Source organism: Staurois parvus, unplaced genomic scaffold (assembly GCF_062004578.1).
Source record: "Staurois parvus isolate SC_StPar_1 unplaced genomic scaffold, SC_StPar_1.0 ptg000298l, whole genome shotgun sequence".
NCBI classification, from domain to species: domain Eukaryota; kingdom Metazoa; phylum Chordata; class Amphibia; order Anura; family Ranidae; genus Staurois; species Staurois parvus.
The window spans coordinates 219,721-247,511 of NW_028318094.1; the positions used below are offsets into that span (position 1 = coordinate 219,721).

At 42.7% G+C, this 27,791-nt stretch overlaps 1 protein-coding gene across 2 annotated transcripts; it reads left to right on the plus strand.

Moving 5' to 3' along the window:
- Window positions 1-642: 642 nt before the first annotated feature.
- On the plus strand, window positions 643-27,791 carry MYOZ3 (myozenin 3). 2 transcript variants are annotated; one of them, XM_089682778.1, is made up of 6 exons: window positions 643-1,027; window positions 11,215-11,301; window positions 17,828-17,982; window positions 20,174-20,369; window positions 21,234-21,405; window positions 24,571-27,791. In XM_089682778.1, exons 2-6 carry the CDS (start codon window positions 11,223-11,225, stop codon window positions 24,755-24,757), a joined length of 789 nt encoding a protein of 262 aa, XP_089538904.1. In that variant the 5' UTR covers window positions 643-1,027; window positions 11,215-11,222; the 3' UTR covers window positions 24,758-27,791. The 2 variants fall into 2 exon arrangements, with proteins under 2 accessions (XP_089538904.1, XP_089538905.1); XM_089682779.1 differs by lacking the exon at window positions 643-1,027 and adding an exon at window positions 2,122-2,262.

The window sequence follows — 27,791 nt, forward strand, 5'->3', positions numbered from 1 at the left end:
GTCTCATCATTGGTTTTAGTGGGAAGAATAGTACACCATCTTTGGTTTCAATGGAAGTACTGCCCCATTTTTGGTCTCAGTGAGAGGCATAGTGCCCAAAGGGTTGGATAAGGGGTAGCAAAGGGCCATACCCGGCCCTCTGGACATAGTTTGGAGACCCCTGGTCTAATTGATTGCTTGTATTGACTTTACAGAGCAGACCAATGGGGAGGCAGTGGGAGTGTTCACTCCCTGAATCATTCAACTGTGTGCACAATTTGAGCTTAACACACTGAGCTTGGTAAGCAACAAGCGTGTTCAGCAAAGCAGTTACGATTAGTTTGGTAAACATATATAAAGATGCATAAAGATCCTCCTCCTTGCTGTAAATCCTAAATATGATTTCATATGTATGTGACAAAAGAAAATAAATATATGAAATCTAAACATTGCCTTTAAACTGCTTTCAGAGATTTTGACAAGCCTTTAGATCAGTACATGAATACATAAACAAATTTCACCTAGCAACACTGCTTGACACACTGTAAATATTGCTTACATGACATTAGGTAGGAGAGATCCCTAATGGGTTTTACATTTGGAGTGTTGTCTGTGCTAACTTTAACCTCTAGCCTGTAATAGTGGCATTATGTCATCATTGGAAGGCCCAGCACAGTTATTCTGAGACAGAGCAAGACTGGAGGGAGAGTGCTAGACAACGAAGAATCAGACTACCAGAAGGAGAGAGAAAACAGCGTGAAATCGTCAACCTGAGTGTGGAAAAAAGGAGAAACTGATTGTAAAATACAGAGAAGGAACTGGGAAAAGAAAGGCAGACAGAAACAGATGCAAGACATAAAAACAGGTGGCGAGAAGTCACACATGAGAAGATAAGGCAGAGCGGTTTGCGTTTCAAAAGAGAAAGCATTGGGATAAAGAACATTTTGATCAATAAACAACACAAAAGAGCATCTAAAAAAAGCCAAAAGAGCATAAGTTACATAAATAAGAAGACTCAACGTCTGAAGATTCACATTTTTACAAAAAGGTGAGCTAATATATGCTAAAATGCAGGCTGAGCTTCCCATGTACCTAATCCAGGCATATGCCGAAGGGCAGCGAGAAAATAATTATCTAAATGCTGTATTGTTTTTTAATCGACTAATTTGGTTACTAATGTCTTAGAAAACCAAAATATACATTTCATTAGAATTAAATGTCTTAATTTGAGATTGTTAAATGTGACCTGATATTGTAAGATGATATCTTCACTTGTGTGTCATTCTATTTTTCACAATTATGCATACTTGGTAAGTAATCAATGTAGATGTATGTAGTTACTTAGGTAGCCATTAAGTGATCATCCGCTTTGGCCTTGCCTGGTTATAAATGAATCATGCCAAAATGGAGCTAATTTGCAGAGTGTGGTCATTTTACCAGATACAGATTACAAATAATAACTTTAGGACTATGGCATGGTAGAAGAGCTCTCTTGGGATAGAAATGATCTCGTTTGTTATCTTTTTATAGTGCAGAAATCAGGTTGAATTGCTCACACTAGATTACAATATACAGTACCTCAGGTGAGAAAAGGAGCTTCTTAAAGCGTTAATAAATGCCGCTTGGACACTTGTTCCTACAGGTAAGCTTATAATTATTATTATTATACAGGATTTATATAACGCCAACGGTTTGCTCAGCGCTGTACATTATAATGGGAGACAGTACACGAGACAGTACAGTAACAATGCAATACAATACAATATACGTGGGGATTGAAGGCCCTGCTCCTTGGAGCTTACAATCTAGGAGGGAGGGGAGAGTGGTACAGGAGGAAATAGCTGTGGGGGATGGAGTGGTGGTAAGAGCGGAGGATATCAGCAATTAGGTGAGGGCGTGGTAGGCTTCTCTGAAGAGATGGGTTTTCAGGGTGCGCCTGAAGGTGAGGAGGGAAGGTGACAGTCTGATGGGTTGGGGTAGTGAGTTCCAGAGGATGGAATAAAGCTTACCTGTAGGTACAAGGAATACCTCCTAAACGTGCACCATTTAGGAGATATTCACTGTTTCTGCAGCCTGTGACCTCACCGCCGCATGCGCTCTGAGGGGATGGCATACTTATGTCTTCACTTCAGAGCACTTTGCTGCAGCCGTGGCCTCTGTGCACATGCGCAGGAGTGGCATCATCGTGGCTTGGATGATCAAACAGCCGTAGCCCACAAACGCGGAAGGAGATGGAAGCCCTATCAGTGGTGACAGCCCACCCCTGGAGGGCTTAATTTTAAGGTAATTCTTTCATGATGTGCTAGTATGCGATAACTTGCAGGGAGAAGGTTTTTTTTTTTTTTTCTACCACCGCTTTAAGGTCTAAGTACTCACTAATGCCTAGTGAGTGAAGTAAAACCTATCATTTGCAGTTTATCTGAACACTTTCCTCCTTCTGTGGGGATACCTTTCCCTGTTCACCCCTACTCTCCCCCTATTCAGCCCTATGACCTACCTGGCACTTCTGGATATATGGGAGCATGCACCCCTCTTTCCTTCCTCCCTTGACTAGCCAATTTCCAAGCCATAGCACTGTCACATGGGAAAGATCTTTATCTCTGTGCAAGTTTCAACTGAGACCAACACAAAGCAACTGTAATCATTTCATTCAGGACTCCAGCAGGAGAACTTGGCAGGATGAGGAGCATTGGCTTTGAAGGTTAATTGCCAGAGGAGATGGACTATCAAGATAACCCGCTACTTTGTTCTAAATGCACAAAGTGACGTGTTCACTTTAGGCTGTGACTCGGGATCCAACTTGTAAGACCCCAAGTCGCGTTACACTTGAAAACCCATGTTAGCCAATGAGAGCTGATTTAATTAGCACTACTGAAGTCGCTCCGACTTTAGAAAACATTGCTATACTACTTCAAGGCAATTTCTAGTTGACTTGTGCCCATAGACTTTAATGGAAGTTGGATCCTCATCTATATTCATGTGATTTGGATCCGACATTACAGGAAGATTACCCAGGCATATGGCATGAAAGACACATATCAAGTTGCATCAAAGTCATACTCGAGTCACTAGAAAATCACTAGGAAGTCACCTGGCAAAGTTGCAACATAAGTTGAACAACTCTCAGGTCACAGTAGTGTGGACTGAGCCTTAGAGAAGAGGAGCTATAGGAGCTATACCAGATACTTTCCTAGAGATCTCTTGTTATATGCATTGTTTGAATGCAGAATGGTGCAAAGAGTAAAAAGCTAGTAGGAGAGGGCAGACAATCATATTGACCCTTTCACCATTTATGGAACACGCCATAAGTGTCTAGAGCAGAATCAACTAATAAAAGTCACTGCAAACATCAAACAATGACTTGATTCATTTTGACAACTACTTAATTTACATGCTACTTAAAAAAAATATATATGTGCACTTTGATTAACGGCAAATCCATTCAAAAATCATTTCATGTTTATTGTAAAGCATCCCAATATTGCATTGCTTTTTTTAGTATAGTAAAATAGAAAGATGCTGGCTAAAGATTGGCAGATGCCTCTCCAAGAACATTGGGAGGAGATATAATTGCCAGTGTACAAACAGTATAGCAAGTCCTGATACATATCTTGTTACTCAGCCAATAGGAGAAGCAATTCATAGGCTGTATACTACTACCTTTTTCTAAAATAGAGGAAAGAATGGGTCCCACCATGTACACAATTTCCAATAACCTGGATTTATCTGCTCCATATAAGTGATTCCAATGTTGAATCATCCCCTAGGGTATCAATCTTAATTTGAATGTTGCATTAGACTTTGAATGGCCACCCCAACTATGATGTGTCCATGCAAAGTGCAGTTTGCGAGAAACAGAAATGAACCTGCTATTTTACTGTAGTCAGCTCATTAAAAAGATGAATTGGTTGGTTGCTGCAGATTTGTTGCACTTGGTATGGTTTTTGCTCTATGTACTGACCAGAGCTGGATTATTGGCAACATAAGCCATTTCCTGAGGACAAGCAAGTGCAGGAGCTACTCGGAGGTGTGATTCCTCTTTGTTCCCAGGAAGCTATCAACTATATCATGTGACACAGCTGGTGACACGCCAAACATAACCAGAGGAATCCTTGTGGGCAGGTTAAAGGGAGGGAGACTGTTCCTATGCAATTCTGCATGGAAGATGTGATCATGTATACAAGACTGCTTCATAAACTCACTTTCTGTGGATGTGCACTCCCACTGGACCCCCTTACAGGACCCCCTTGCATGACAAGGCACATTAACTAGACTGCCCATCTGTCCTACATACTGCGGCACTCTGCAAGAGATTCCTATTTCTCACACAGGACAGGAGCATTTTCACCAGACTCTTTCATAAAGGACTGGGAAGTCTCACTGTTCTCTCTCTGGTACAGAACAAAGGGCAGTCTCACTGGACCCTCTATTTGTCACAGGACAGGAGCAATCTTACTAGACCTTCTCTTTGCAATGGGACAGGGACAGTCTCATTGGGCCCCCTCTCTGTGACAGGACAGGGACAGTCTCACTAGACCCTCCCTCTGTGACAAGACAGGGACAGTCTCATTGGATCAGATTTCTGTTACAGGACAGGGGCAATCTTACTGGGCCTTCTCTTTCTCATGGGAAAGGGACATTCTGACTTGGCATTCTCTTTGTCACAGGACAGGGGCAGTCTCATTGGGCCCTCTCTTTGTCACAGGATGGGAACAGTCCCTCTGGGCCCTCTTAATGTCATAGGACAAGGCCAGTCTCACTGGACAGGGGTAGTCTCATTAAGTCCTATCTCTGTCACCGGACAGAGGCAGTCTCAATGGGCCCTCTCATTGTCACGGGACAGGGGCAGTCTCACGGGGCCCTCTCTTTGTCACAGGACAGGGGCAGTCTCAATGGGCCATCTCTTTGTTACAGAACAGGGGCAGTCTCACTGGGCCCTCTCTTTGTCACAAGACAGATACAATCTCACTGGACCCTCTCTCGGTAATAGAACAGGGGCAGTTTCACTGGGTCCCATCTCTGTCACAGGACAGGGACAGTTTTACTGGACCCTTTCTCTGTCATTGGTGTTGGGGGTCTCTCAAGTGTACAGAAGAGGATTTGATAATTAGTAAGGTACTTTTAGACATCTTCTAAGCTAATTGCAATATATTGGTCAGGTGGAAGCTATCACTGTGTCTTGGGTCCTTTGTAGTGTCACTTCAGCTCTGGTAGTGACTTATCAAATATCTCTTTAATATTTCATGAACACATCTTAGAGACATTTAGAATTGGTCATGTTTGATGTTATCCATAAATCTGACATTATTCATAATCGATCTGTCCTGTAATTGCTACCCTGCAAAGATCTAAGAGGAGCTGCTGGCTAAAGACACAGGTCTCAGGATTTCTTACATTCCTCTAATGTAAGCTGGAATCTGATATTAAATCCTGGCAGCAGTAAAGGTGGTCTATTTTAAGGAATGATACATTGTAATTTATGTATGCTGCAGATAATCTGATTGCCCTCCATGCTCTGCTGTAATGAAGAAGGCCACCGGACGTCACTGTGCAGTGCTAAGCACATTCCCCAAGTCTCACCAAGCACGGCAACTCAGGAAGAATGCAGGTTTCAGACTGATTGACAGGGTCTGGGAACAATCTTTTATAGCCTGAGCAAAGAGCAGTCATTAGTGAAAGGGAAAATTCTAATTAGACTCAATTTTCAGGTTAAGCTACAGAGCAAAACAATTTGACCTGTAAATTTTTTTTCTCACTAGTAAATCAAAATGCTTTGTACGTATTGGCTAGATTTGGTCGTCATTATCACACAAAAGCAGCCACATTTTGCTAATTAATTTAATTTTCTGCTGTAGCCACACAATTTAGGGAACACTTGACACAATGAATTAAATTATAATGTGTGTTATTTTCCATAATAATTGTTTTTTCACCTATGTAATTGTTATCTTCAGCTTTTATTCATGAAGCTATGGATCAGGGGCGGACTGACCATTTGGAAACTCATGCACTGCCCGAGGGCCCAAAGTCAGTAGGGGGCCCCATGAGATGCCCCTGGTACCTTTTTCATAGGCTTTTTTGAGTTTGGGCAGGGACACAGGGGCCCCATGATCCCCTATTGCCCGGGGGCCCCATGAGTTGTCAGTCCGCCCCTGCTATGGATAGTTATAGCTTAATGCATTAAGCCTATATTGTTTTGCCTAAGATCCAGCTAAGTAGCTTTGTTTGCACATTTTAAATTAACACCAGGTATACCTACCCACCAATTGTTTCTCTGTATGACCGAACACTACTCCTCCCTTTTTTTTACTGGCTCCTCATAGATGATATGTCTTAGCATGATGAGATGATGAATGACCTGTTCATTTGATGCATGTGGCACCCCCTATCACAATAGTCCAAAGCTGATCAGTACAAGGGTCATATCGACAGCAGGGAATGATCCAGACCCAACTGGACGTTGAAGATTATCCAAGGGTACCAAACATTCAGAAACGTTATATGGGCATCCATGAGGATGGACACGAGCTCCTCGTGCACCATAAGGCTCTGTTTAACCTCAGGAAAATCAAGAAAACAGCTGGCGCAAGGTCTTAGCTATTGTTTGTCGCGCTGCCAGAATGACAAAGCCCTCTGGGCTTTGGTCAAGGACAGGATGGACACCAAGGCTTCCCAAGGGGTATGTGTTAAGGTGATGGACAGGAACGAGCGAATAAAAAAGTAGACCTGTTAAGGCTTTCGAACAGGGACAGACTGCGACTTGGTTTAAATCACATTTGAACAAACATTGGCATTTATCAAGCTGCATGCCATCTAGGGCAGGATATAAAGCATGTTACTATGCATCACAGTGGCAGTCAGGAAGATCTTTGTAAAGAACTTAAAGGAAGCCTGTATTGAGAACATATGCAACCAGCCATTGCTGAGCTCTCCTTCAGCAATTCTAAGCTTCCCGGTTTTTATGCTGGTCCAATGGCTGCAATATTTTTTGAGGCCTAAAATAAGCATGCTGATCAGGAATTCTGTCTTCATTCTTTCTGCTAGAGTGCCATTGTCAAGTATCATCTGTCCAAATAAGATTGAGATACTCAGAAAAGCCCTGTCAGTTTTTATTGCTGTCTGTGCCCCCATTAGGGATGTTCGCCTTCTCTATTTGTCCTGTTTACCATTAACATTGAAAGTGAAAGTAAAAGAAAATCCAAAATGTTCCAGAAAAGTAATAAGAAGGGAAATCTTTCAATGGGAACACTAGTTCTGGTGACCTTGGGGTCTTCATGAAATTCCCTTAATTTGCAGAGATTTTCTCACTTCCTGTTTTGGCTATGGAACAGAAGGTAAATCTCCATGATGGGACACAGATAGCAAAAAATAAAGTAACGGGTTATAACTTTCCTTTACTCTATCCAAAACGAAAAAAAACGTTTTGCTTCTAGTCCTAAGTAATATATTCCAGGACTCCAGCACCTTTCCAGGCCTGTCCAGTAGGAACATGCAATGGTGGGATCAGAGCCTTCTGGGATTTAGGGGCCTATCTATATTACATGTGGTTTAGATGGGAGCTGGAACCCTTCAGCTGTTACATAGAAATATTTGATTTCTATCCAGCTCTAAATCAGTGCACAATCAATAAGTGTTTTTAATTGGCAAAAAGTTAAGAAGGAGGTACAAAACTGTTCTCACACAGGGGCCCTCTGTTGACTCCAATACTGGTTGTGAAGACACTTCCATCACACACTGCTGCTACATCATGGGCAGATGTGGCTTTGCTACATGGATAGAGAGTATATGTTAGCGACAGTAGAGCAGGCTTTGTCCCTCTTCTGAATTATGCAGCACTGTGTGTTGGGAATAAAGGTAAACAGCGAGAGATCAAATATACCTGCCTTTTCAACCCATTCACAGCATCGCAGTAAAACAACGCACTCAGCATAAACAATTATCTTGTGTGCACCACCTGCTGGATGTATAATTTCATATTTACAGGACTCAAACCTTTAAAAGAAAAATGAGTCCTATATATAATTTCACGTTATTAGAATATATAAAAACCATCAGTAGAGATGGGATGAGGTACAGAGAAATTAAATAATCTGAGCCCATGTTTAGTATTGGACTGCTCCTAGCACTGATAACAGCTGCCACAGTATGTCAACTCCACAAAGGGTCACACACAGAGTATACAATATCAGTGCACCATATGCAGCTCAAGGCTGAAAATCCCTTTTACGTTCCCTCATTCAATCTCTTCCCAAAAGCATAGTGGCACAAATGGAGTCTGCCATCACAGAGCTGCAATTACGCGAGACAATATTTTCTTTGTTGACCAACAGTCAAACACTGATGTTCTTTAGTACACTGCAAACAGCTTTTGTCTGTTTCCCATCGATAGGAGAATCATCTTCAACATCATCTGCTGCTGTACTAAACATCTAAATGTGATATGAATTGTCCTTTCAGATATTGCTTGTTATAAACCACAACTGTAATGTGATGTTAAATGTAAGTTGATGATTTGTACTTGGGGTCTAACTCCCATATTAAACACTCACATTCTGCCTGCGTTGTCTTGAAAATGTCCAAATCCTATTAGTGATGAACATGCCATTTCCAGGTCTGATAGTCCATTCTGCATAATCTGTTTATATGCAAAGCATTAGAAAGAATTGCAATGGGGATGGATGTCTCTGTATCTCAGATAGGGTGGGCCAATTTCTGCTGCAGGAGCTGGACTTTTATTCCTCTAGTCACGAAATGTACGTTCCTCAAAGCCAGGCAAGAAGGTCATGTGTCTCTAATTTCAGCATGCTTTCTAAGTCCCTTTAGAAGGGATTTTGTTGATAGGCGTTCTTGTCAAACACTGCATCTTCCCTTTAAGCACATTCACATTTGATCAGAAAATGTAGCATATGACAGAAAAAGCTGCTTTGAGCTGCATTTCAAATGCAAATCAATAGGATATGCTGTGTTCAAAGAAATAGAGTGCAATGTCCAGCAGGTCTAATGCAATTCCTGAATTGCCATGTGTATTGCTCCTTAGAGTTGATGAAATTCTGCAAACCTGTGTTTGATGTGTGTTGCACACACCGGCCAAAAACAGAAAAACAATGCCCATCCTTTTGGAGCAGAGTGCACAGACTAAGTGTAGCAGACACTTAAAAGACAATTAACAACTCACTTTTATTAATATCAAAAGAGCTTATCATAGTTCTCAGATGGTTTTCCCAACCAGGAGAGATCCGTGGAGGGTTGTCAATATGGGTACCCTGGCAGTGGTCCTGATGTTTCCTGTAATAATCAGAGAGACAGCAAAGAGGTGCCAGACTAAGTGCAGTAACATAGAAGAATGGACACGGCCACTCACTCAAATTGTGTAGGCATGCACATGAATGGTATGCTAAGGTGCCAGTCACAGGTACTTTTGCAGCTTGTGTCAGAATCCCAGGATTCCAAGATGGAGACGCTGCTGTGGGGGTGGAGATGGATAGCCAGGGTAATCAAGCAGCCTCTAGAGAAAGCAGGAGGCAGCATGGGGGGGGGGGGGGGTTTTGTGGAGCACAGATGGGGACAGGAAATTGCAAAACCTGAAGTGATGTCAAAGGGGGCATGGCTATGCATATCAAAGTTACCACCTCTTTTTCTAGCCACCTGGCTTGAAAAAGAGGTGTTACCCTGGACACCCAACTCTATCCCCACAGTAACAAAGGGTGGAGGGGGCTCCTTGGATCCTGGAATTTCGACCCAAGCTGCAGGAGTACCTGTGACTGGCAAATTAGCATACCATTCATGTGCACGTCTACACAATTTGAGTGAGTTACCAATTGTGTGTGCTGTGTCCATTCTTCTATCTTACTGTACACAGTCTAGTGCCCCCTTGCTGTCTCTCTGATTACTACCAGAAATATAAGGACCACTACCGGGGTGTCCATATTCACATGTGAGAACTATGATAAGCTCTTTTGATTTTACTAAATTTGAGTTGTTAGTTTGCAATAAATATCACAGTACCCGCTATACTAAAGCAGGCCATACATGGGTCGAAAATTGAAAACATTTTTCATTCTGTAATTCGTTTGGTGCCATTAATGATTTTGAAAATCGGTTGTTTTTCACAAATTTTCCAGCATGCCCGATAAACGAACTGGGGAGGAACCACGAAAATTGGCCAGTGCCATTGCCCCACTGCAAAGCGAAAATTGGGCAATTATTCTTAGGTCCGATTTTCGAACAAAAATCGTTTGAATATCGTCCCATGTATAGCCGGCCTTAGTCTGCGCACTCTGCTCTGGTTGCTTGTTCCTTTCTGTCTGTATTGCTGCTGGGGAGTCTCCCTCACTTCCTGTTTGGTAAACATTGTAAGCAGGGAAGGAAGTGGCGACAAATCTCTCTAACAGAGCCCTGGATAGCATTAAAACCAGACAAGATTTCTAATCCTTTCCAACTCCATTCAAAACTAAGAAAAAAAATTGGTAGTACATATACAAGGTTTTTACATGACTATAGTTTAAGGCCCCTTTCACACAGATGTTCTGATTGGGTCCGCCTGCCCGTTTCTCAGGCAGATCTGATCGGAACTTTCATGAAGTGGCGGGTGTAAACAGACGTGTTCGCTTACACCCAATGACATCCAATCCGATCCGCCAAAAGAGATGGATGGGGATCCGTTCCGCTTCCATTTGTTGGATTGGATCAGATGGCAGTTGGATGGAAATGGACAGACAGTCCATTTCCATCCGCCTGCCTGTAGAGGACAGCAGACTATGTCTGTGTCTGCTCTGCACAAGCGGAGCGGACTTGGACCTGTCATCAGCTTGCTCACCGGGGGATCTGTCTGCTGATCCGCTGACAGGTCTGCCCCATGTGAAAGGGGCCTTATAGGCAAATGTAAAATGTACAGTTTATTCAAACCCAGTAGAGGTTCAGTAAGAGCTATCTTGCAGAATAGAGGAGAATGGCCCTTTTGAATTTACAGTGTATGACAAGTATACTCCTTCAACTACGTCTTTATATAACCACATTTATTCTATAATATGCTTTTCTCACACGACTTCCAGTCTCCAGTCTGAGACTTTACAAACCCCTAACCTATAGCCTAGCACAGACATAAACAGCTATCATCCCTTTCCAATCTCTTCTCCTAAGTCTCTCAGATGTGCAGTTGAAATATTAAATTATCTAAAAGAAAATAAGGGGATTACATGAAATCCTTGTGGTATAATTATTCTTTTCTCTTTCTAGCCAGGAGAATGTTTCCCACGTATGCAGATCTGGTGAAGGAGAGGAAAGGTCTGGCGTCTGCAATAGTTCGAGAAATAAGAGGGGAAGGTGAGCATTTAGCAATCTGAGTTTGAGAATTCTTAAAGGGGTTGTTCAAACAAGAGTACCATTTATGTCTGGGGTGTCTGAACATTAAAGAGTGTAGGGCAAATAATTCAGTTTATCCCAATCATGACACTACACGTGTAACCAATGGTGGGATAAAACAGAAGCAACCTAGCTAGTTGCCTGGCCATGCACCTTGTAATCCTATTGAACAATCTTCTTGTGTTGTACAGACCATTATGCAGGACAAAAGGGTATCTGACTAAAGTAAAATGGACTGGATTATTTAGGTGGGGCTTCAACTATTTACTACACTAGTTTTGGTAGATTTAATGGAGACTGAATAGAGATGGATTAATCATTGCAAGTTGTATGGACAGCATTAGATTTTTAGGGTACCCAGCAACCTGCCATTGCCATCAAATTTACAAGAAATTTATTGAGAATGTGAATTATTTCAATTTATTATCTCACTGAGTGATCATGAGAGAGAGAGAGAGAGAGAGAGAGAGAGAGAGAGATTGATTGATTTTGTAGCTCTAGCTGTATTATCCTTGGAGTGTGGTGAAGAACATTTCAATACATTGGTTTAGATTCTGCAGATCCAGCCAGTCAGTCAGCACCCATGTATATAAGCTATGGTGGGGACACAGCAGCAGGGGCGGACTGACAACTCATGGGGCCCCCGGGCAATAGGGGATCATGGGGTCCCTGTGTCCTTGCCCAAACTCAAAAAAGCCTATGAAAAAGGTACCTGGGGCATCTCATGGGGCCCCCTACTGACCCCGGGCCCCGAGTTTCCAAATGGTCAGTCCACAACTGCACAGCAGACTTAGGGCATGGGAGCCATACACCCCACATCTGTGAAAATGTCATCTACACACTTAGGCCCTGGACAGGGCAGGAGGTCAGGTGGAGTGGACCTGTAAGCAGGAGGAGCCAGCTGTAGATATTCTGTCCCTTAAGGAGGTGGGGGCTAGGGTGGATTGCAGAAGGCCTTTTAGGTCAAGCTGGAGGTCACTGTATGAGGCTGATTACCTGGAGGGTTACCAGGAGAGTTGCATCCAGCAAGGAGGTGTCTGCAAACAACACAGTCCTGTGAGTATTTATGACCCTGGGCAGAAGAGAAAGTGTAGGGAGATGGCTGTGAGACAAGGCATGTGCTTTCACCTGAGGCTACCGTGGATCTTCCACTTTATGTGATTGACTGTGTATATCAAGTGACTGTCTTGCCATTCCCTGAACAACATCAGTAAAGTGCAATGAAATTTTTTATTGTGTGGACATTCCTTCTTTGGATATAAAGGTCTATGGTTGGGAATGTCATGAGGAGGCCTACAGCAAGGAACAGGGCACAAGATGGAGGAGGGGACGGGCTGAGCAAGAGGGAGTATGTTCTAGCAAGGCTGGAATGTGGATAGGGCCTTGTGCTTGGGTGCCAAAACTAGCCAACTGCAAAGCCCCTCTTACATGCTGATAAGCTAGAAGAGGTTTTCATGTGAGCTTCTGAGTCCTGGCTCAGATGTGACCCAGAGGACTTTAGGCTTTACTGTACCTACAATTTGAGATCAGCTCCTACCAGGATGTTTTTATGGCTTTACTCCAAGTGTCCTTGTTTCCTCCTAAAACCCTATAAAGTACTGGTAGATTACCAGATCTTCTACCTAAACTGTGGTAGGAGCAGCCAATACCTTCAAACCATCTAGTATTAGTGGTAGAAAACTGATTGTTCAGCCCCTGAAGGTCAAGTTTTAAAGAGACATCACTTTGCCCATGGGTTGGATTTACTAAAACTAGAGCAGACAAAATATGGAGCAGATGTGCATAATAACAAATCAGCTTATATTTTCAGCTTATTCAGTTAGCTTTGACAATAAAAGATAGAATCTGATTGGTTGCCATGCACAGCTGCTCTAGATTCTGGCTTCTCCAGTGTTTGTAAATTCTCCTCCATGTCTCTGGTAAGGTCATCTTTACCCCCTTATGCTTGCCTTACCAGTGCTCTTTTGCCACTCCTTCCTCCTCTGCAGCCAGATACAATTACTCGCACTTCCAGCTTATAGTCCTGATAGAGGTTTATTCCAATGTAAAATCAGGTGAAAGATTATGTCAACGCATTTCAAGGACCAGACCTCACATCCTTAAGACCTCTTCCCAGAAATAGTTAAACTGCTGAGACAGTGTAAATTGGTGTGGGATGCTGTGGCTCCCGATCTGGAACGTGATGACTGGAATGATATTTAGGAGGCCCCTTTCACTTGCTTAGTTTTCATCTTGATACACTTCAGATTCTTACAGAGCGTTTACTTCACCCCAGCTAGACTGGCCAAAATATATAGGGCCCAGTGCTCTTTATGCTGGAGATGCTCCACGCTAGCTATTTTGAGAATGTCCTGTTGTCAAACCCTTTCGGCAGGCGGTTTTGACATGTATCACCTCAGTCACTTCCATCTCCATTGCCCTTTTGGTTGAAGTATGTTTGTTAAGCCTGGTCGAGCCTCTAGCTACCAAAAAAGCAATCTGTACTCTTCTCACTCTGTTAGTAGTACTACCCCTGCAGGAGCCACTGAGTTTTGGGTCCCCCTAAGCTCTGCACAGCCAGGAAACATGCATTTTCCACTCTTGTATCCAAAGACAGTAAGCAGTCCATGAGCTTGTGTTTGTTGTTTTATTAGGGGTTAACGTGGTTGGGGCCTGGGGGTATATGGGATTCCCAATGGAGCTGAAATAACTTAGAGGACAAATTTCTTATGTACAGGGAAAAAAGCTGAAAAATTAGATCAGCACACAGTCTTTTCAAGGAGCACTTCATCCCCTTAAATGAACCTTCTTCAGACCCCAAATGAAAATCTCATCACAAAAAATGGCAACTATCCCAACCTATAACCAGCCTTTGCAGTAAGGTGAACATGGAAGGGCAATGCACATCGCAAACAAACAAAAGATTTCCCAGCAACATTTACCAGCCAGCCTGCGAAACAACCAATTTGGCCCTAACAATATGCATTAAAAACAGAGGGTTTTGTTTGCACACGTTTGCAAATACATGCGTAAGCCACAGTCCCACATCCAGGGTCCTCTGTATAACTAACTAAAAATGTTTACAGAATACAGAGGACCCCCCAGGCTACACACCAGCAGCACTTCTGCACTTAAGCTTCCACTCCCCTGCTGGCCAGGCTCTCTCATATTCATGGCGTGGAGCATCTCCAGCATAAAGAGGACTGGGCCCTATATATTTCCAGCCACACTATGAGGCCACATGATCCAGCCACACTATGAGGCCTTTTGCCTGGGATTGGCCAAACTCCCATAAATATGCAGATCAGCCCCTCCTCACCCCACTGGCTTCTAGAAACCTCTCTAAGTCTCTAGAGCAGGGAGAGGTACCAGAGGACTGACCTGTAGAGCCCTCCAGCTCTAACCTAAAGTAACCTTGCTGACTCACACCCAGGGTTTTAGCAAGCCTCTAACTACACACAAAAAAACCTATCTACAGTGGAGGGAATTACAGCGCAAAATTAATTATTCTGACATGGAAGAAATCCTCTGCACTGACTCTGGTGACCTGGAAGGCTTTAGTAAATACAGTTGTCCCTTTATAAAAAAAATCCCCCTATTCGAGTAAAGGAGCCTTTGCCAAGTTTGACAAAGTGTGGGGTGGGTGGTTTTCATCTACTGCTACAGTTTCTGGCTAAATTTCTGTGTCTCTATTGCCGATTTCATGATGCCTGATGTATCTGTCTATGTTTGTCTATCAGAAGGTACTCTGACTCTCAGCTGTTGGGGGATGAGTGAGGTTAGCTAGAGTTTTTTGCAAGTACAATACTGAATGATGTCATTCATGGGGATGTGTTCCACCAGATGTTTCCTTTGATTACTTTTCCTGATGGGTATGGGAGTGGGTATGTACTATGTATCCCTATAATGCAGTGTAGTGGGGGGGAGTGGATATGTATTAAATATCCCTATAGTGTGGGATAGTGTTTGTGTGTGGGGTGGGGTGGGGGGTCTTGGATCTCTACCCTCCTCTTGGTGGAGACCCTTGGGTGGTGCATGGTTGATGAGGCAAATATACTGTTACTGTTTATACTGCCTTTTGCATTACTTTTGTACAGCTGTTTGTACCTTCTGTTAAACTCAATGAAAAGAATTCTACAAAAAACAAACAAACAAAAGAAAAACAAATAAACCTCATGCCCTTCTTTAGCGTACTGACCTCTACATTAGCATCACTGCAATACCTTTCGATAGAGAGATACAAGACATTATCAGCAGCTACCAAAAATCGAAATATTCATATATTGGAATTTGATGGGGATATGTGGATTGGACTTTAAATGCTACTAGATAGGTAATGATATAAATGGTTCAATATTTCTTGTTAAGTGCTATAGCATATCATCTTTAACAATAATACAAATAGATATCAGCGGTTGATTTTTTTGTTCTTTTTACTTTGAAGTACAGTTTGTATTATTAAACGCATACTACCAAGACTTTTTTTCTACCAAAACAAAATTGTTCCGGCTAGTATTGTGATGTAAATAGCTGACCCAACCAGCAACTTTTCAGATGTAGAAACTAGCAAGATATATACTGTATATATTTGGTACAAATATGTTCTTCTACACATGTGCCTGTATATAAGAAGACATTTGTTCACCTAATTTTTGATGACCCCTTCAAATTTTGGAGGGTGCTGTTCAATTCAGGGATGCAGGAAATATATTGCCTTGTCTGAAACAATCTATAGCCAGAATGTATTCTGTTCAGCTGGGAATGGAGCTTACAGCTGAATTTTAGAAAGATAAATACTGCCATCTAGAGATCAGACTGTGTTTAGTTTGATGAATGCATAGAAGAGCTAGCTTACATCAGAACTCATGCATTAAAGTGTATCTAAACCCAAATACAAAAATATTTTGGAACTTATCAGTCCTTGGATGTGATGATTGCATTAGTTTTCCTTTTTCAAGCTTTTTTTTTAACCTTTATCCTCACTTTGATCATTCTGCCAGTAACACATTCAGTCCCAGGATGACAGTGCTCATACCTCCTTCTGTATCAGGACAGCAGAACCCTGCCTTCTCTTACTGTTTATAACATAGGGAGGTGTAGTCCTAAAGTTCTCAAAGAACAATGTAATTGATAACCTGCAGCACAGAAGTTATCAGTTCACACGATTTCCAGCAACCATATATTACCAACTATTTACAGGTCATTTGGTTGAACTTGTCAAACAGATATAACACTTTCAATCGTATATTTAATAGACCAAAAGACAACAAAAAAGAGTTCATTATTAGGCTCCTTTCACATGAACAGACCAATCGGGTCCGCCTGACTGTTTTTCAAGCGGGCCCGATTGGACACTCCATTGCTCTCTATGGAGCGACAGGTGTAAACGGACACGTGTCTGTTTACACCCACCTGAATCTGCTCCTGTCCACTAAAAACAGATGGATGGGGATCCGTTCCTTGTCCGCTAAAAACAGATGGATGGGGATCCGTTCCTTGTCCGCTAAAAACAGATGGATGGGGATCCGTTCCTTGTCCGCTAAAAACAGATGGATGGGGATCCGTTCCTTGTCCGCTAAAAACAGATGGATGGAGATCCGTTCCTTGTCCGCTAAAAACAGATGGATGGAGATCCGTTCCTTGTCCGCTAAAAACAGATGGATGGAGATCCGTTCCTTGTCCGCTAAAAATAGATGGATGGAGATCCGTTCCTTGTCCGTTAAAAACAGATGGATGCGAATCCGTTCCTTGTCCGCTAAAAACAGATGGATGGGGATCCGTTCCTTGTCCGCTAAAAACAGATGGATGGAGATCCGTTCCCCATCCGTCTGGCAGATCAGATGACAGTCAGCTGGAAATGGACAGGCGGTCCGTTTCCATCCTAGAGTCCATAAAGGACAGCAGGCTGTGTCTGTGTCCGCTCTGCATAACTGGAGCAGACACTGAACTGTCATCCACTTGCTCAGTGGGGATCAGCAGACATATTCCCTGCTGAGCAAGCAGATCCACCCCTGTGAAAGGGGCCTTGGTCACACTGGATTCAAATTGGCTTGCACCTTGGCACACCAAGTTGCACCCTATTGTCCACAATTAGAGCAGACCAAGTCGGAACCGCACCGATTGCTAAAGTAGTACATGCACTATTTTTGGTGCCATCTGCATAGACATCTGTGTCAAATGTCTTGAAAATCGCACCTGAAATCGGCAGGTCACCCATCACTGAAATCATGCGACTTCACTGACAGTCGCACAATTTCAACGTCGGGTTTGATGTGACCGGGGTGTAAGGGATTATAAACACCTTAATGTCCATTTATACCCATTGAGTTGCGTTTTTGGAGGACTACTTTTGAATTGACTTGCATGGCAAATTGAAGGTCAACACACTAAAACTATAGACAGTAAGGTTTTTAAAGCCCGCCAAACTAAAAGCCCAATAATATTAGCTACAGCTTAAGGTGTCTAGTTAGTGTGCATGGCTTCTAATTTGTTGTTTCTGTTGCTGTAGGTCCTACTTTGGACCTTGGTAAGAAGGTCAGCGTCCCACGAGATGTAATGATGGAAGAACTCACTTTACAGCGCAATCGTGGTTCTTGTATGTATTTGGAGCGTCAGAAGCGCGTTCAGAGGTTTACATTTGAATACCCAGCAGATCGTGTCCATGTAAGTTAACTTTTGTAATGTAAAGGAGACTCTTAAAGCTGAAATATGGGCAAACCACTATATACCGTGATGAAATACACATATACAGTAGTTGTCTTATCTGCACAAGGATTTATCCATCCAGTCCTGAGATTTGCACAGCTCTGCCACACAGCACAGTCCTGTCTGGCAGGGCAGGAGACTTGCTTTTTCTCTGCTACAATTAAGTAATACCTACAGGTATTGTCCCTCCTCAGCCTGTAATAGGACAGAATTTATTTTGTACCTTTATTACAACAAATCACTACAAATACCTCCTGGTCAGTATATCAAAGGTACCCCCTAATGTGTAAACATGTATAATTTCTAACAATCTCATATGCTTGTTAAAAGTTAATAACATAACACAAGCCCCCCCACCCCCCAGGTCACTATATCCTAGCACTAGACAGGTTGTGGAAATGAGACCACTATCCCTCCACATATAAGGTCTACATTCACAATGATAGAATATGGAAATCTAGTCATTACAATCTCTAGTAAGAGGGTGACAAGACAATATGGGGTGCCTGTTCCTGAATTAGGCTCATATGTTATCACTCTGTCACAGCTGGTGGTGACACAGATTGTCCAGCCATGGTCTATTGTTACCACCAACAGGAAACCCATGCTGGGAAATGACATGCAGCAGTTGCTGGAGGGTATGTTGACACTTGACCGGAGGTGGTTGCAAAGAGGCTGCAGGAGATCAACAGTACTGAAATCCAACAAAGAATGACAAAAAAATGGAAAACTATTTTACTGCAAAACAAGCATGGCAGTGGTTTGTGATACAGTTTTACAAGCTAAATTCAGTTAGGGCAGGGGTGCTCAACCTGTGGCCCAAGGAGCCCTCTGATGTAACCCTCAACCTCAAACCAGGCAAGCTCATGCCTGGGGTCAGCAACCCATTGATCGCAATCTGGGCTTGCCGACCTGCCATCCCAGAGCATCAGAGTGCATCGAGCCAGTGCAGGCAGCGGAGGGAGCAGGAGCCACGTAGAGCCATGCTTTCTCTGTAGTGCTGGCCCCTGTCACAGGCAGAGTGATGCCAAGTGCACTTCTCCTGGGACCTTTCTAGCAGTCTGGAGAGTGATGCTAGCAGAAGCTGGAAGAGGAAAAGGTCAGTGTATTATACAAAACATACATTGTGCTTTTGTAATGGGCATATTAGCACCTATAAAAGGTTTAACAACTATTAGGCTGCCCTCACTCTGATCCACGGGTGCAATGCAGTGCACCTGCAGGTTTCCTGGGGTTAGCTGCACTGAGCTATTATATCACGAATGCAGGAGTTTTAGTGCACTTTCAAAAAGTACACAACACCCGCAAGATATAATAGAAGTCTATGTCAAATCACAGCTAATCCTCAGGTGCACTGTGCTATACCCGCGGTGCTGGTAAACTGCAGCTCATCAGTATGATAGCAGCCTTACAGAAGGCACTGCACAGTAAGGGCTCCTTTACATTTGTGGCTGGGGGGGCAGAAAAACCCCATTGTTAATACGTGTTTTTACAAACCCCCCCTTCAACCACTGTTGTAGTGTCAGGAGTCACAAAATCAACCCTGCCCCATGCTCCAGGGGGCCCATGCGGCCTCCCTGTCACATTCTGTTTTACATTTGGACAGGAGGGGCAGTGAAGGCAGCATATCCTCTCCATTTTCTTCCTGCAACTGCAGAAAGACGGCTTCTCCTCCTCCTCCACCTCCCGCCGGGATTCAGCTGCTGCAGGAGGAAAATGTTCATTATGCTATTCAAAATAAAAAAATTAGAAATTCTTAATTTAACTTCATTGTGGCCCATGACCGGTTACTAAATCACTTAAGTGGCCCTTTCTTCAAAAGGCTGAGCACCCCTGAGTTAGGATGTACTTTAACTGTATGTTATAGAAGCGAGGAAGTAGGTTTTCGTGTAGTTTAAATTACACTTATCCACTAATTGGCATACAGTACTGTTAATCCAGATGAGATCGGCTACTTTTATCCTGCATGGCAGCTACAACGGGACAATAAACTGCACAGCAAAATTACATAAATGCCATCTATGTTAGGTCTGGATTACTATATATGTACAGTATACAAATGTTTGTGAACATTATTATTTTTTCACAGAAGGTCACTTTTGCGTGGGATTACTGAATCCAGGTCATAAAATGACTCTTTATTTATTAGGCAGGTAGCAATGTACATGGCCTGAATGCTGATCAGACAGCTGTCAATGGCTCGGTAGGGGTTGATGGGAAAGAGAACTTCCGCTCAGAGATACACATAGTCCCAGGAGGAAATCAGACCCCACCAAATATCCCTAAGAAATCTGCCAAGGTCTTGCAGATGAAGATGCAGTTGAATCCAGGAGGGATTGCTCCAGGTAAGAGTGAATAAATTCTACAATAGATGGGTATATGGAACAAGTCTGGATCCAAGCAGGAACAGAAATGGCCAGCACACCAAAATAAGTTGTCACATTTTTACCGAGATCTCAATAGCAAAACATAGTTCATGCTGTATTGCAATTAAGATTTCAGTAAAAATTTTAGATCTACTATTTTGATGTGCTGGCCATTTCAATTCATGGATTTATATGGTGTCTCCATTGGTCCTCATTAGGCGTGAAAGGTGAAAGTGTTGGATGGATGATTTGCATGGTTCCACTTCGGTCTGGTCTAACCACACCCATGATCCACATGGTATGGCATCTAACATTGTCTACATCCGAAGACCCTGTCCACTCCCAAATATTCATACATTTTCCCTACTGTCATCTAAAGTAGTCCTCAAAATAAGTCCCAGCATTGATAAACTCTTTCCTTCATGGCAAACATATGCACAGCTCCCCTCCAGTAAAAGGAAATGTACTACGCTCTCGCACCCTCTGTCTAACATAGCTTTCAATTAAAGGGAGAAGGATTTTTCCCTAGAGGGGCAAATGTCCATGTCAGAGACAAATGACTGTATCATCGTTGAATCTGTTTAGTGTGTGTTAACAGAGTGGAGGTATGGTTTGTGGTAGGAAAAAGAGATCTAACGCAATCCCAACAGTGGAGCTTGGGAGGAAAGTGCCTTGCGCCTAACGTTTTTGCCAATGAATTCCATTGGCTTCACCACAGAAACTATGACTATCCAGAAACCTGCGTGAATGCAATATTCTGGCTCCTCTCAAATTTTTTTTATTTTTAATAAAAGCACCCTGATTATGATATTGTATATTGAGTACCTGTCTTTCTTATGCCAGGTTACTCTGGACCTTTGAAGGAGATGCCATATGAGAAGTTCAACAACACAGCCATCCCTTACTATTGCCCCTGGGCCGAGGGCCACTCTGTGGAGCATGTCATACCTGCCGATGAATCATTACCACCACCTCCGAAAACACCATTAAATGTCTCACACCGTACCCATAACAGGTAAGTGTATGATTCTTCACTATGAGAGTGCCAAAAGGTTGCATTAATGTTGGCCTATGCCCAATGCTATATTAAATGTTTTAATAATCTTGTTGGGATGTACAATTGAAGTGCAATAGCAAAGCTGAAATGCTTAAAGTGTTACTAAACCCTGGACCCTGCATTCACTATATCTGGTCTCCCACAGTACACAGAACATGGAAATGCAATTATTTTAGTAAATATAAACTGCTAAATACCTGTTCTCATCAGCAGTTAGAGCAGGCTTGTGACTTCTATCAGTATCCAGCAGAGCATATGTTAAAGCTTGTAGGAGGAGCTTTCATTCTGCTCTAGGAGGATTGCAGAACCCCTGACCTCTGTCTGGACAGTGCTGATTGGCCCTGTGTTGATCACATGCACCCTCCCAAGGAAAAAAAAAAAAACCTCTAGCAATACACACCAAACTGAGCATGTGCAGAGTGACTTCACACAATATATCTTATCAGGAGATAAGAGAGGGCACTGGAAGAAAAGGGAGGATCAGGGAAGACAGGATCAAACAGCCTTTTTACACAATGCAGAGGATTAACCCCTTAGGTTCCACAGTGAGTATAACAAGCATGCTTTACTACATATACAGACTGATTTTATGGTTGTGAGTTTAGTAACACTTTAGAGCAGAAAAATGCTTTTCCCAGGCTCTTACATTTCTAAAATACTAGGCATTTGGTCACCTTGACATGAAGTTCAGATTTGCTGATTCTCCTCTTGAGCAGAAATCAAATGACCAAATGCCTTGGCAAAAGAGGGAGCCTAAGTCAACCCATTTCAGAAGACTGGACTGGAGAGGAGGTTAAGTTGTAGCTAGGGTGCAGAATCACCCATCTTCATAAAGAGTTCCTTTTATTGTTGCATCTTCAAGTCAGTATATGAAGGTAAATCATCCAAACGAGGTCACAAGCAGCAAAAAAAAACAACACAGGAGGGCTTTAAATATATCCCAATCTATCCCATACTAAAAACTTAACACATACTACTTTAAATTGACACTATCCTTATTCTTCAAAAATAATCTATGCACATCCACCACTCAAAAACCTTGTAATCCATTTTTCATTAAATAGTTTCTTATTGTGTTTTTCTGCCTCCTTGTAATGTCCTCTGTGGGCTCCTTGCTTCCATTTGTTTGGAACAAGCAGTGTGCTTTGGTTGCGGTCATGTCTCCTGCCCTATGCATCCTATAGTCAATAGACTATAGTCCATCTTGGGAGCAAGCAAAAGGATGGCTCCGTACCTATGTACAGTGGGAATACGTAGAAGGAACGTAGCTACCCCTCTTAACAGGAAATACAGCAGAAAAAAATGGAATTTGGGGATTTGGAGACAGAGTTATAGAAGATACTTTTCTGAGTTAAGAATACATACCTAAATAACTGTCACATACCTAGTGATGGAGCCTGATTTGGTGAGGAAGGCATTCTCTTACGCCTCCTACTCAGTACCCCTGATAGAGTAGATGAGACGAGAGTGGCATGAGTGCCTGACAGATCTGCGATACCAGATGCAGGTAAGTCGTCCATCTGTACCAGTTACAGACTGGACCAGGGATGTGGAGCAGTAGGACAGTAGGCTGGGGATGCCAGAATCAGATGCGTCGTCCGTCTGTACTGGATGTAGACATTGCTGTAAGTGCTGAGTAGTAGGACAGCAGATGCAGAGTGCAGATGATAGCAGGGTCAGGCAAGCGGGCTGGGAACTTGCAGGTGGATCAGATACTAGGTGACAAGCAGAAAAATGGTCAGAGTCCAGGCCGAGGTTGGCAACGGTAAGGTAGGTAGGACAGCAGGCTGTGGACGCCAGAGTGCAGATGATAGCAGGGTCAGGCAAGCTGGATTGGGAACTTGCAGGTGGGTCAGATACTAGGTGACAGGCAGAAGAATGGTCAGAGTCCAGGCCGGGGTTGGCAACGGTAAGGTAGGTAGGACAGCAGGCTGTGGATGCCAGAAGCAGATGTGTCGTGCATCCTGTTGCAGGCAAGACTTAGAGATGCTGGGCAGTAGAACGCAGGCTGACAGATTGCTTGCAGTAGGCAACAGGTGCTTTAGTAGGCTGTGAATGCCAGAAGCAGATGCGTCATCTGTCTGCACCGGTTGCAGGCAGGACTGTAGATTCTAGGCAGTAGAACAGCTGGCTGGCTGGCGGATGCCAGAGTGCAGATGATAGCATAGTCAGGCAAGCCAGGTTGGGAACTGGCATGTAGATCAGATAGGTGACAGACAGAAGAATAGTCAGAGTCCAGGCCGAGCTTGGCAACGGTAAGGTAGGTAGGCAGTGGGAACAGGCAGAGATGTGGTCCAGAAGCAAGCCAAGGGTCAATGCGGGCTGAATGCAAGTGTGGTTAAACAGATCGGGTCAGCAACAGATGATCAGAACACAGATAGCAGGTTAACAGGAACGATATAGACCAAACGGCAGTGACATCAGGGACTAGTACAGTTTAAGTAGCCTGCCTGGTGCCAATGCACACCGCTGTTCATGCATGAGCACCCACTGAGTGCCCGTGAGCAAGATTCCTTTGTTTCCGGATCCTTTCCTGACAACATTTCTTTAAATTTAGAGTCACTTCCATTGCCAGGTTTCTTTGGAAAATGCTAAATGCATGCCTGTCTCTGGCTTTAAGATAATGACCCAGAACACAGCATGCAGGTTTGCAAAGTCAGAGTGAAGTCAGAACTCCCAACCTTCATACTTGTTCCAAGTCCGTGACATTGAAAGTATTGGAGCCGTTGGATTAGCATGAAATCCAAGAAACTTACAGAGGCCAACTATAGCAGCATCCATACTTCTCTGCAAGTTGTCCTTTGGCAAGTATAGCAGCACCAAGCATTAGGCAGCACAAACTAACATTAGGTCCTGCACCCAAAATATTTTACAAATACACATCATTACAGGGTGATATAAAATGGAAGTCTAGGAGGAAATTCCAGATGGTGGTAAATCTTGCGTCACATGTAAAGGAGCCCTGACAGGCTGTACACAAATGCTCAGGGTGTTTTGGGCCCTGCACAGCAGGTCACAATCACTTTTTTTTTTGCAAATTTGAATTGTTTTGATTCATGAACATGCATGTTAAATGAAATTAATGTTTATTAATAAGGTTTTTGTCTTATTTATTTTCTCCAGAGCTCCAATACCTTTTGGAAGTCTATCTGTAGTTAATGGTGGAGAAGCTCCCTATATTTTTGAGGAGATTCAAGCTCAAATTGAAGAATCACCCAGCGGACAACAACTCATGTTCTGTAGACCCAGCTTCAACCGAGCACCTCGGGGGTGGGCAATGTTCAATGTGCCTGAATCAGCAGACTTGTAGATTTATTTGGGGTGTGTTAGGACAATGCTACAGATTGCTTCACATTGCTTTGCTTAAAAGTAGTTCAGATACAAATATTTGCATTAGGTGATGAGTACGTATACTCAAGTGCTCAGACTGTACTGTCTGTAGGATCCTAAAAAGCAAAGTTACACTGCAGTTGATTGACATTTACCCTCCAGTGCTACATGGTATATTTACAGAGTCTGCCCAACCATGAGAATCTTTTCCATAAAGCTAGGTATGCCTTCTACCTTCCATGTGCCAATGTCCCGGCCTTGTGATATAGCTGGGATGGAGGAGTAGAAATGTGTATACATATCCCAAACTCAATAATTCAGTGTTTTTAGGGCTCTGCTTGGGTACAATGTGGCACCTGAGGGTGTCTGCCAGCTATATGCAGTGCCCTTTATTTTGTAGCACTATATTTTATGTTTAATACATTGTAAATGTAGTGCTTCCTTACAGGAAAATACACAAGGGAGCATCAGGCAAGGACTCAGAGCATTTGGCATTGGGAGGCAAACACAACCAATTAGCACTTTCACAGCAGAGACAGATTTTTCTTGGTGAGAGAACATGTACCATGTAAATTGGTTATGATACTGGACATAATGAAAGGCATGGTGATAAGTGGCTGTTACTAGAGGACATGATGTATTGTGACACATCTTCCAGGACCAGCTCCTTTGGTAGCTTTCTGCATCATTCATATGAAAACTGTAACGGAAGCCAGTGCTGCTCCCTCTTTCACTTGCACTTTCAGTTTGTTTAAATATCTCCTCTCAAGACCCCCAACCTAACATGATGGCCTGCTGTGATGCATATGCCTTTTTGCCCCCAGCCCCTGACCAGTCCTCCCTTCAAGTATATACAGTACATCTCAGCATAACACCAAATATTGCTTAAAGGCTAGGTGCAGCCAAAAAAAAAACGCAGAACAATCAGTACAGGGGGCATAAATTACAGTTAGTAGGATATGTCCCTAGTGCTGATACCTCTTCTTATAGTAGAAATACCCCTTCGCCCTGCCCCAACCTTTATCTTCTGGTGCAGCAGGGGTTAACACAACTAAGGGGCTGTAACAGGGTTTCAGCAAGGGATCCCACCCTTTCTGCACTATAGCGTCCCTTTGTAATGTACAGCGCTGAGTGAACTATTGGCGCTTTATACTGTATATTAATAATGTATGGACCACAATCTAAGAATAGAGGATGGCAGATGATTGATTGGGGTGGGGGGGAGGGTACAGAGGAGGATTTCTCCTAAAAGAAGAGGTATCAGCAGAAGGGTTGCATCCTACTAACTACATTATGTCCTTGGTCCTGATTTTTCAGTTTTTTATTTTGGCTGCAATACTATCAGGAATCATATAGCCACTTAAAATCCCACAGCACTAATATTACTAAAACTGATAATCCAGTGTAAATGTATTTGGTGAAGAGCAAATGAAAGGTTTCTGAAACATAAGGAGAGCAAAGAATGTGAATCTTCCATGAAAGGTATAGGTGATGCTAATACTGATTTGTTTAAGAATCTACAAGTATGTTAACTTTGCTGGATTAATCATTGATGGAGCCAGAACCCAAGTCAAAAGGTGGCTTTTTAAAATAAACAATTACATTTAAGATTTCTCCTTAAAGTGAATGCTTAACTATTCTTGGTTATTGACTCATATCAAAAGTAGTGAGCAAGAGGATGAGGAAGACAACTTTGGTATGTCGTCCGTAAGGCTGGTTGTGAACCTTCCATGACGACAGGTATGGGTGATACTAATACTGACTTGTTTAAGAAACTACACGTTTATTAACTTTGCTGGATTAAGCATTGATGGAGCCAGTTCCCAGGTCAAAGGTGGCTTATTAAATAAACAATTACATTTTAAAATTTCTCCTTAAAATGCTTGCTTAACTGTTCTTGGTCATTGACGTACGTCAAGCAGTGAGCCAGAGGATGACAACCTTGGTATGTAGTCCATAAGGCAGGTTGTGAATGATATTACCTTGACATTATGGTGCATTCATTGTACGTATTTCTCTTGGTTCTCCTGCTGGTAATGCGATACTAGAAAGGCCAAAAAATCAATAAGTCCTTTTTTAGACTAGGCAGCTGTTAATGTTTGTGCTGGTTACAGAGAGTGTTCCTTGTGGATTCAGTAATGACCATTTAAAAGATGCCCTGAACAGCAGAAGGAAGACTGGCTCTAGTTCTGACCTACAGGATCATTCTGGCCAGTTATGGTCAAACTAAAATACAATCTACTAGCTGCAGATTCTCCAAGACCTCTCCAGACTGGGCATGTCTGAGCACTTTTGGGGGGCAAAAGGATTTTCTGGGATGGATTTTTGTGACTAATCACTATTATTTTCCTACAAGATAGGGGTTTGCTCCTCCATAAACCACCCACTGACATCAGCCTCTGCAACACAGAAAATGATCATCTAACATCCATGGCACAAGCACAGCCATCACACACAGTGGAGTCAGTTTCAGCTAAATCCAGTTCCACTGCCAGTATGTTTTAGACTGGTCCTATATCTTCAACTTTGATTTAGAGCTTTAGCATTCTCCTGCCACAGTGTTACACACTGAACCTAAAATTTAGGTCTATGCAAGTGTGGAGTTACAAAGAATCAGGTATTTTTAAAAGAAACAGTTGCAGTTTTTCAGAAATTATAGTGTGCTTAAATTGTGCTCGACAGAGTTCTCCTTTAAATCTTTAGCCAGGCTAACTTCTTGATTAGGATTTTATTGTACAGAAAGTTTCTAACATTGTTGTGAGATGTGCTAAAAAAAAGAACAAAAAAAAAACAGCCTTTTATAACAACATTAATCTGAGGCATAGAATTTGATATACATTTTTTCTTATTTTTCTACTCAAAGCTGTATCTGTGCTTAAGCTGTATTCACCACGGCTATCAATGTCCAGCGGAAATAAAAGCCATGTACAACACTTGCATTTAACACCTTATTTTTGTATATACACCCTTAAATCTTATTTTAAAGCTCAATAAAAAGCTTCTTTTGCACCTCA